The sequence below is a fragment of the Chaetura pelagica genome, unplaced genomic scaffold (assembly GCF_000747805.2).
Source record: "Chaetura pelagica isolate M959 unplaced genomic scaffold, ChaPel_1.0 scaffold104, whole genome shotgun sequence".
In the NCBI taxonomy this organism is placed as follows: Eukaryota; Metazoa; Chordata; class Aves; order Apodiformes; family Apodidae; genus Chaetura; species Chaetura pelagica.
Window position 1 is genome coordinate 1,869,803 of NW_009953786.1, and position 11,405 is coordinate 1,881,207.

Sequence of the window (11,405 nt, forward strand, 5' to 3'; positions counted from 1 at the left end):
AGCAGGAACAGAAAATACTTCGATAGCTACAGGGGTAGATTTAAAAATGTGCAGAATTTTTCTTCAAATTAAAGAGTGACTCAGGTCTTTTTCAATTACTAGATTATATTGTTACTCAAGAGGCAGCCCATGTCCAACAAGGACCAAAACCAAAGTGTAGCCTTACTCCCTGATGACCATGTACTAGAAGGGTAGAGGTTGCTATAGATAGCTGTGCTAAAAAGGAGAGGCCTGACATATCCTGGGTCAGCATATGCAGTATTTAGGACCTAGAATGTTTTCCTCCTAGTCTTTTACTCTCTTAATATATTTATCATAATAAAAATCTGTAACAATGAATACAATACAGCAACTATCCTACATGCTATGCAGCCCAGCACTTAGTAAACCTGGTATCATCAGCTCAGAGCTACCTCATAGGCTCTAAGTAATCCATATAGAAAACCTGACACACCAAACTTTGTATTTTTGGACCATGTTAGAAAAATAAGAAAGGAAGATAAGCAGAGGGGATTGGAAATCCACAACTCATTTTTATCTTTAAAGGGACAAGTTGATGGATGTATGGTGATCTGTTGCACCAATGTATCTTCTTTAATAAGACATAGATAAATAATGTTCTGCAAGCATACCTGAAGGAAATAGATTCCCACTCTCTGGAAATTAAAAATCTCCAAGGATATCTCAAAAAATAATCAACATAAAATGCAAACAGAATTGCAAACAATCTGTCATAAAGATGCCAAAAGGCAACAATATATGCAGAAATATGAGGAATGCACATAGGAATACATGTTACAGAGACAGCACAGAAAGAGCTGACTTCTAAACTAAAATAAAACAAATCAGAATATAAAAATGCCAAACTAACAGGAAAACACCCTCAAGCTACATAAGCCAGGCAGGTCAAAGTTGTTCTCATTTTGTGATGAGGTCAAGCTAATCAGCCACATGTGGCTTGATGGCTTATTTTGTAAATTGCTTCAGCAGAACCAAATCAATGTTTGCTAGCAAGCCCCATAGCTCTGCTTCTGATTGAACAGTTTTGTGTATCCAGGAAGGAACAACAGTTAGAAATACAGTCATCGCCATCAGTACTCTCCACAGTAATGAGACAAACCTCATTTAGCTACAGCTATAATTAATATCCCAAATAAGTTTCCAATCCCAGAGCAGAGAGCACCTTCAGGCCACAGCCCTCTTGATGAAGATTGTTCTATGTCTCATCTGCTCTCTCAGTTCAGCAGCTGAAATGCATCCTCCTGTCCACACAACCCTTCTGGAACAATCACTGGCAGGATCTCAGCAGGACACATTTTCAAAGGAGCCAAGACATTTCTATCAACTGAAAGTCTGTTCTATGATCTTCAAATGTGTTAAATGCCTGCATAAGCTATTCACTCAAAATGAGCGTAAAGCTCCATAGTGAAGCTTGTCCTTGGCTGGCAGCCTAGAGACTTACATTGGAATGGTGGGGTTTTTTTTTGTCTTTCACTGTTTGCTGCAAGGTCTAAGCTTCCATTAAGATAAAGAATGAAACAATCAAAGCAACATGTGCTTAGGGGTGCCTATCATGCTGACCTCCTCAAAACTGCACATCAAGGACTTTAATATAATCACATAGCATCCTGAAGAGCAGAAGGGACATGAAATTCAGTTTCACATGTGACATTAGGTAATAGCATTTCTCAAATGCCCCAGCTCCATCACAGGACACAAGCATGGCCCAGCACTGCTTAAAATCCACAAGAGAGAGGCAAAACCTACACACGAGACATGACCTGACTATCTGAATCCCTGTTTTGAATAAACCATGTTGCCAGTGAGCACAAGAGACTTCAAACGGAAGCACTAGTTTTACATTGACTAAACTGTATACTGAGTTGTAGTAATGTTCTTTGGGGAGTTTCCTGGGGTTCATTTTATTGCTGTTGGTAGTGGTTTTGGGGGGGTGTTTTGGTTTATTTTTAGATCTAGTTTCCATAAAGATATATAATGCAAACATTACCGGGAAGAAATCTCACAAATCGTGGCATGAAGTGAAATCTGGGGCAGCAAACAGAATCACTGTCAAGTGAAGGACCTTAAATATGAAAAAATATAGAAAATTATGAATATATTTGCGAAACAAGAGAAAAGAAAGTAACCTTGCTGCAGATCAAATCAGTGAACAGTGATTACATTTGATAGAGCATTAAGTTTCAATCAAAGAAGTAACTGAACAGTAACAGTAATGCACAGCAGAGAGAAACAGAATAACAACTTCTAGTGGAAGCTTCCACCTAGACTATTTCAAAGAAAGCTACAAAACATTAAAAATAAGAAAAATGTTTGATATAAATAATTCACTTAAGTCTGACAGACATAAGTACTAGTTCATTAGTCCATCCCAATTACTGCAGTGTTTTTTGGTTACAATAACACATATAACAAGGCAATACTGCTGTTTTGTGTTTTCTTATCTCTCAGTTCATCATCCAAAGCTTTGCATTAAAATAAAAACAAAACTAGTAAGTACCTGGCATTAAAAAAGAAAGAATAATCATAACCAGTGACAATGGTATTAGAAAACGTTTAGTTTCAAACCAAAGAAGGCTACACAAAATGCTCCTTCATTTAACTGCAGTAAGTGCAGAGCACATCCCCATAAACAAAGCTAAGACAATAAAACACACATACAGATTCTGAAATTAAATTCCTTTGATAATCTCAGTTTTCTTTCAGACCAAGGGAGGATCATCCCTGAAAGTCTCCCTTGTTGCAGTCTTTAGAGAAACATGGATGTTCATGTTGTTGAGCCAAAAACATTCCGCTATAATGACATGTTATCCCTCTACAACTGTCTGTGTGACACTGTTTTCAAGTTGGCTGTAGAGAAATACCATATGAGTAACTTGTTCAGTAGCTTGTAAAAAGAGAGAATAGTTACCTGACACCTTGGCTTTCAAAATACCATGCACACAATGCTATGCAATACTAAACATACAGTATTTACTGTTTGATTAAAAAGAACAGTCCTGGATTAAGGAATTTAGTGTATCTTTGAGAATACAAATCCATGTTTGTGCATTTTAATTGCTACAGCCCACATGAGTAAACTCTAACATATTTCATCTTATTGAAGAACACAGTTAAAGTTTGCTGTCTCACACAAACCAGAATTTGGCTTTCTTCTTTTCAAGCCCAGTACTGAATTTTTTCTTTTTGAATCCAAAACCATAAAAAAATAGTCCTACTTCCAAATCTGCAATTAACTGGGGTTTTGCATGTTTGGGTTTTTTTTCCCCCGTAAGTGTTACCTTTAAGATTCCAGTCATAGAGCTCCAAAATATCTTTGAATAGATACGAAGAGAACAGCTCAAGCCCTCTCACACAAAAATTCTGGGGAAACAAAAAAAAAACAACAAAAAACCCCACACCAGAATTATAAGCTGTAATACAAATAATGCCACTCACTTTTATTTAAATAAAACAATTAAAAAATAAATAAATCAGCCTTCCTATTTGCCAACCACTAGGACACTAGGCTTTGGAACAGTATTTATGTATCTGTAATCACCTACTGTAACCCCACACAGTGATGTCTTAAGAGAGCATTGTCAAAAAAACTTTGTAATGAAGATTCTTCAATGCCCAAATGGACCATGTAGGCAGAAATTATTATAGCCTTCTCATCAAGTGGTGAAGCAGCTTCTCCAAAGCAAAGAGCTTTCATTCAGAAATGAAGGAACTTAAAAAGCCTTCCTTCCTTAAGAAATCAGGCCACATTAATATAAATTGTATGTGTTTTATACCAGCCATAAATTCCAAACCCAACAACACAATCTATTTCACAAGAATGTATTAGTAAAGATGTGTGCAAATAGTGTTGTAGCCAGTTGATCAAGAGTCAAAAAAGAGTCAAATTCCCTATTTTGCTTGGTGGCCATTTACTGTTTTAGACCAAGATTCGAAGAAAACAGAGCAGATTCAGTAACAAGAAATTAATTGCTTTGATCATATTAATCTTCCTGAGGAATTTCAGGGTTCTTGCATATATTTAGATGCTGCTGAGCAACAAAGAGAGAGGTAACTAGAAAGAAAAATGTAAATATATGTGACTAAATTAAATATTGATCCCATTCTTTCAGTAATATGCAAGAGTGTTTCTGTACCTACACATGCTGTTCCACTGCAGCAATTTACATCACAAACTGGCTTCACCAGGGATTAATTATGAACTGAATGTACTTTGCTTATATCTACTGGAAATTTGTTTCAGCAACAACTTTTATTAGGTACTGATAAGCAATCTTCAGAGCTTCAAACACATAATTAAGTACCAGCACTGCCATTGACTTATGTGGTTCTGGCAAACCAGCAACTTCATACGCCTTATTTTCATTATCCATAAAAGAAGGATAATGACTAAGTTAGCTTGGAGAGAAGAGTACCTGACACATATTCTATATAACTTAAAATGAAAAGAAGCTATGGATATAAGCATTTCTTACTATTTGATTTTACTATATGATAGACTAGGTAGATGGATTTATGCTAATATCTGTGAGTGTAAGTTTCTTTTCAGTCATTGGTTCAGAACACAGTCTGTCTTTTAAGAAAGACTTCATGAGATAGGATTCTGAAAAGTTAAATTTATTAAGCCTATTCACAACTCATAACCCATTCTGAATTTTTACTAATTATTATTCTTACCTCAGGCATCATTTCCTCAATGAAATGAATTGTATAGTCAATGTTAAATCTGATTACTTTACACAGAGGAATCTGGAAAGAAAATAGAAATTCAGCATGAAAAATTATACAGCATTCAATGTATAGTTAATACAATTTTACATGCAAAGGTATTACTGTCTGCTGAAAAGGACACACTAACAATTGCTTTGGGGGATCATGGAAAGACAGGAACTTAAGCATGTGCAAGAGAAGTAACAGTTCTAACCTCAACCTCTCTAACAACACAAGGCTGACAAGAGGAATGCAAAAGAAAGATTAAATAATGCCATCTACTGGAGATGAAATTTTGTGTAGAAGAAAAACAAAGCTCACTAAACCCGTATCTTCTCTCACTTGTATATTTGTAACTTAATTTACTGTTGGCAACAAAACATGTCAGATTGACAGTAATCTGAAGGCACAGTGTTTTTAGCACACTGCCAATTCTGTTAGTTATACTATCTTAAAATATGGCTATAAGTTATCGCAACACGATGTAAGAACTTCAGGACAAATTTACAGTTTTATGCTAACTTCATCCAATAAAATTTCTCAGGAATTCACTCAACTAACCTAGCAAGACAAACATCTATTTTTTTTTTTCACCTTTGAAAAACAGTTTCTTTTTTTGCAAAGACCATGAACTGCTGAAAGTGTCTGCTTGTTTCTTTTTTAAATGGGAATTTTTAAAGGAAAAAAGCTGAACTTCTAAAATACTGCAGAAATGCCTAATCCTACCCTACACATCTACAGCTCTTAGAAAATTTTAGTATTCACTGGGCTTGCAAGCATAAAAGAATCGTAGAACAATTCAATCTTCTGTGAAACTGAGGCAACGTTATTTTGCATTAATAAGAACACAAATATCTGAACAGTGCTGGGGCTGCACTGAATCCAAAACTCTCAGAAGTGCAATATTCTGCTTGCATCTTCTCACAACCCGTTGTTTAGCATTTGGCTATTTTTTTCTACAAAAATCTGTTGATATCTGCCTGATAAACTAAGGACCTACACCAAACAACCAAACAAAAAATTGCATTACCTACAATTTCATACAATATTAAATATGAATACAAAAATAAAAAATCCTTGGAAGTCAAGGAGAGGAAAACATGTCCCATTTAAATCAGCAGGGATTTTAAAAAAATAAGTACAGAATATGTTTGTTTACTTTCTAATATATAAGTTCAACCAGGAGAGGACATTCTGATTCCAAAAGCCAGTAGCCTAGAATATTTTTCTTTGTATTTAATAGAAAGTGAATGCTTTAGAGAAGTGAGCATGACCAAAAATCTCCATTAATTGAGCTTCATGTACACAAGCAAATACACAGTGAAGGAAAACATGGTTGGTACTGTAAAATTTTTTTTGTAGCTATATTAAGAAAATTACAATTTCTCTTATGACTGTACTAACCATTTTGCCCAATATCTGACCAGTTCAATTATTACTGAGTGACAGTAACGACAGTAATAAGACTTCTAAGAGTGTGCAAAACTAAGACTTCAAATTACAGAAATTTCGTTCATTTAAAGATGTTGGTGTTGGGAACTCTGTATTTGCTACCCTTCATCATCTTCATTTTTCCAAATATGTCTCTCAAGGAGCAGTTTTAATGTTGCCAAAAATCATATTAAGACAGCAAGACACTCCTTCCAAAGGGCTTTAGAGCAGTTAGTAACAGGAACTGACAATACTGTGTTGCATTCATGCAACTCTAAAAAGTAATCATCTGCTGCTGATCACATCCCTGATTTGGAATCAGAAAAACACACATGCACTTTACAGTAAGAGTAAACTCCATGTCTTCACTAACTACTCATGTCAAAACCAGAAGAGTTTTCCTTGTTCTCTCTGTAAAAAAGATTTCCATAACTCTCTGCCTTCCTCTCTTGCAATAGACACAAAAAATTATAAAGATAAGGTGGTCTCTCTACCCTTTTAATGGGAGTAAAACAAAACTGCTCCTTTTTTATCATTTGTAAAGTGAAAATGTAAAGCCTTGAGATAAATCTGCCTTGAACCCCAAGGCTGACTTAATGTTATGGGGTAGAAGAGCTTCACACTGCCACACCATAGGCTGAACTCCATTGTCTCACTGACTTCCCCACTCACCAAAAGTAAAGTGCTGTCATTATGTATGCAAACTGTCAAGAAAAATACATTCTCAGTGCTTCTTAGTTTCAGTATTCTTACACTCCAATCCTGTACTGATAATTTTTATACTGGGTTTTGACACTGGAGATGTAGTTAGTAATAGGTGTAAAACCAAGGAAATAAACAAACACTACAGCATTTGAAAAAACAGTTCTTGAAATACTGAGGTACCAAAAAATCTTCAAGTGTACACAATTTAGGTATTTGCATATTTTCCCTTCAGTTATGGCTAACTCGACTTACACTGGAAAAGCAAGACAGTCAGGTACCAATCACAGAATCATTTTAGTTAGAAAAGACCTTTAAGATCATCAAGTCAAAAGATTTACCTACCACTGCCAAGCCCATCAATAAACCATGTCCCTAAGCACCACATCTACACATCATTCAAAATACCTCCAGGGTAAGGTATTTAATGACTCAGTCACTTTCCTGGCAAGGAAAAGCCCTGGGTGGGGCTTTGACTAACCTGGTCTGTTTGAAGGTGTCCCTGCCTATGGCAGGGGGAGTGGAACTAGATGATCTTAAAGGTCCCTTTCAACCCAAATCATTTTGTGATTCTGTAGTTCCTTTGATGCATATCCCTGTTTTAGTCAGAGTTTGAAGATAATTCTTACCACAATTAGTCGAGACAAAATCTGAGGATTCATTACCTCCATGTCTTTTCACTGTCCCCAGGGCTGGCAAGATGCTGGTAACATATATGTACCATTGTTTTCAAAAGGTTCTACTTCAAGGAAGAAACAGCATATCTTCCAAACGTGTGTAGCTACAGCCATACTTACGTTTGTTAGAGGGGCATGTGCAAACATTGAGAACCCTTCAAAGATATATTCATGGTCATCATACTCAATAACAGTGGGTCTGTCTGTCTAAAAAAGGAAAACAAAGCCACAATGGAGTAAGCAAGAAGCAGTATTACTTCTATTATTGAAAACAAAACTAGAGCCTTAGTTAGAATTATTTATAATGTACTTACTAAGAAGTTTGTGGGAGGTGACACAGTAATTCGATAGTGGTATAGCCTTCCAGCATTGTTGGTCATGGGGCGACATGATTTAATGGGCTTAAAGAAAGAGATAAGTAGAATTATGTGTAAAGTCAAGGCAAATTTAGATTAAAAGAGAGAATAAAGCATTTCCAATAGGCATGAAATATGCACTAGGAAAAATTAAATAAAAGCAGGTACTCATAATTAAGCATTCTGTGGAGAAGGAAATGTGGTCTTATCTATATTTTCACTTTCAGAAATATTTTTAAAGCTATTCAAAAAGAAAAAAGACAAAAAACATTACAGTAATTTTTTTTCACTTTCCATTTTACTCCATCTTTCTTATACACAGCAGTTAGTCATTCACATGCCAAACTAATTTCCTCTTTTATATAAATTTGTTTTCAGAAATTTATTCTAAAAGTTTACAAAAAGGAACCTGGACCTCACATGAGATGATCTCTAAGTATGCTATCAAGATAGGCATCAGCTCCTCTGCCTGGCACAAATCTAGGGCTTGAAGAAAAAGGATTAGTCTATCATCAGAGACGCAAGCTCTGGTAACCCTGCTCCCTCTGTCGGTTTGTAATGCCTGCCTGTGTGAGGTCCAATGGCAGACAACCCTCCATGCATCTTGATGCAACACCACACACCTGGGATTCATATTTTTTTCCAGCTTCCTCTGAAGTAGTCCAGCTAAAACACCTAAAAATCCTCAGCAGTCAGACAAAATCAGTTTCTCATAAGTCCTACATCCAATGCGCTACAGTTCAGAAGCTGCCACCAGCCTGCTCAGAACATGTCTGTATGCGTGGAAAAAAAATACCACTGCAGTGAGCAAGATCCTCCTCTAAACAGCATTACAAAACTTGGCCTGATTGCCATGGCAAAATAGCTACACCACTGCACAGCTCTGTGCACTTTGCAAAACCCATCCAACAGGTTAATTACTCAGGCTGTTCAGACCCTAATTAAGCTTCTCACTGCCTCGACAAGACAATTATAAACCAGCTGGTTTGAAGCTAGACAGGTTTATCGACAGGACACTGTAAAAGCTAGTATATCCTAGGAGATTTTCTGAAACCTCAAATTCCCAGCTGGCCTTGCTCCAGGGGGAGCTGCTTTCATGGTACAAGTTTTATATATCAGTTTTCTCCTCCTAAAATTTTCTTCCTCCTTCTCTGCAAGGAAAGCACTAGAGACAACAAGGAACTGATCCTGCACGGAGCGATTTATGATAAGCTTTAAACCAAAGACATTTTTCTGAAATGGAGTAACTCACAGAAAACTACAGAGAAATAAAAGAATGTTTCAGTAAATATACGTGAAAATGTATACTGAAAAATGAAATTATTCCAGAAAAAATAGAAATGTAAATTGTAAAACCTACATATTAAGGTTCTCAAATTCTTTCACATCAAAGTTTTTTAGAATGAAAAAGCCTAAGGTGGTCCAGGCACTGTTTTTGTTTCCAGAAGCAACACTAATTACCAAGCATGGTCTGCACAAATGAATTTTTCTAAGGAAAACAATAAAAGAACTATTTCAACATTTTTCAAAAGTAAGGCATTACCATTGTAAAATGTGTTTCAGGAAGCTGAGTAATTTTTTCTAATCATATCTTTATAAAGAACTTAATAAACTGTTTGACAGTTTGTAGTGTAGACATGTACTAGTGCTAAGGCAACAACACCTCCTGACATGTTTTCCACTCCTGTCAGTAGCAGAATTATATTTTACTTTTATTTTTAAAGCAATTCCTTCACAAGGTGGGGCCTCATAACATAATCATCCACTTGAAGATGGTAGACCTTTGACCAAAAGTTCTTTTTTATTAATGCAGTTGTGTTTCAAAAACTTAAAAAAACCCAAACCAAACCTAAAACCAAACAAGCACAGTCAAAGATTTTCCACTGCTTTCAGGTGGATTTCATTTTTGTCTTTTAAATACAAGATTGCAGAACTAAGTGATCACACAGGACCTTTTATTCAGCCTATAAATAATGGGAAAAAACCCTCAAATCAACCGAAGTATGAATTTACAGCAGCAAGTTTTTGCTCATAATTGCAATACTTAGAATTACTCACCTCTTCACCAGGATAAATGCCATGTCTTATTCCTGTTCGTCGGGCTTTAGCACTGCACTTGCACAAAGGTCCATCATTCATCTGTCAAAAATACAATAGTTTTTTGTTTTTATTGAAAAATAGTTTTGGAAAAGTATGTTGGTTTTAATGCCCAGAGAGCTGATGCTTCTAAAAGCCTGTCATGCTTAGATTAAGTGGATGTTCGTACACCAATAAAACAGAATCACTACAGACTAATGGAAGAAAACTGCACAATAGCCTTAGAACTTCATCACTGTTTCAGAAGCACAAGATGAATAAACACTCTCAGTAGAACTGTTACCACTCTATCATCATATACATCTTTTCAATTTCTTATGCAAACAGCATGGTGTCCGCCCAAAATGAAATTCAGGCTCTAAACACGTACATGCAAATATTTACCAGCTGAAATCTCCACCTTGAAACAGTCCACTCAGTTTACTGAATGAAATCCTGCCCCCTTTTAGCCCCTCTGCCATGTGGCAGGGCTATCACATGAAGTATGCTAAGTAGACCATTTGAAGATTTTACTTGATACTTTAAAGAACACTTCAGATCTATCCTGTGATCAGTAGAAAAGAGAAAGTGAGAAAAAAAACAAACCACAAACTTTGAGTATTCTGTCTGGTTGCATCACATGGCTATCAATGGCCATGGCGCATGGTATAAAGGTGGTGTCCATCTTTTTACTTTTATGACCAAGTTCAATGCAAAATATAAATTACTGCAATACCCTAAAGCTTTCTGCTCTTAGCATCATGCTCATTGTAGAAATCCAACAAAAAGCCACAGAACCAAACCAGAGAAATAAATGAAGATCACAAACCCAGGCTTTAATGGAGTTTTTCAAAGTTTGAATCCAAGAACTGAAACTTTTTTTTTTTTCACTTAGAAAAAACCCAACAACTGTGCAATGCAACACAAGAACTAGCAGAACTTTCCATGCCATTATAAGCCATCTGAAAATGTAAATAACACCTATGGTGAAGGTAAACAGTATTATCATACAATAGGTAGAACGTGAAGATACCTCAGGAAGTAAGGAAGCAAGAAACACCAAACTGCTGTTAATGTAGCCTTCAGACAGCTGAGAAAGGGAATGTTAATTCTCTGAATGTTCACCTCAGTTCAATCTCCAGGCTGGCACAGTGTATACATGCAAAGGAACATAAGCAGTAGGGCATTTCTCCAATTCTTTGGGAACTTAGTGAAGCAATCTTAGGAAGAGTGACATTGCTCTCTACAACTACCATTCCTGGTTTAAGTAGCTAGAAAGCATTTTGATATAGCAGATAAATACCCACAGAAACACCACGTTTTCAAATAAAATCTACTCAGAAGTAGCACAGCACGGACAAGCACACCATGATCTGATTTCAGCCCCTTCAAGAAAGATGAAGAGTAAGTTTCAAGAAAGTTTTTGGGAAAGAAA

The 11,405-nt window shown here is 36.1% G+C and overlaps 1 protein-coding gene across 1 annotated transcript in view; it reads right to left on the reverse strand.

Moving 5' to 3' along the window:
• The window catches only part of DROSHA (drosha, ribonuclease type III), a 67,237-nt gene that overhangs the window by 45,789 nt on the left and 10,043 nt on the right, over positions 1–11,405 (reverse strand). The window contains exons 6-11 of the mRNA XM_010000891.1: positions 9,953–10,033; positions 7,853–7,939; positions 7,659–7,745; positions 4,696–4,767; positions 3,300–3,381; positions 2,009–2,083 (exon numbers count right to left, since the gene is read on the reverse strand). Of these exons, the coding sequence (XP_009999193.1) occupies positions 2,009–2,083; positions 3,300–3,381; positions 4,696–4,767; positions 7,659–7,745; positions 7,853–7,939; positions 9,953–10,033 (484 nt within the window). The remainder of the gene's footprint in view (positions 1–2,008; positions 2,084–3,299; positions 3,382–4,695; positions 4,768–7,658; positions 7,746–7,852; positions 7,940–9,952; positions 10,034–11,405) is intronic.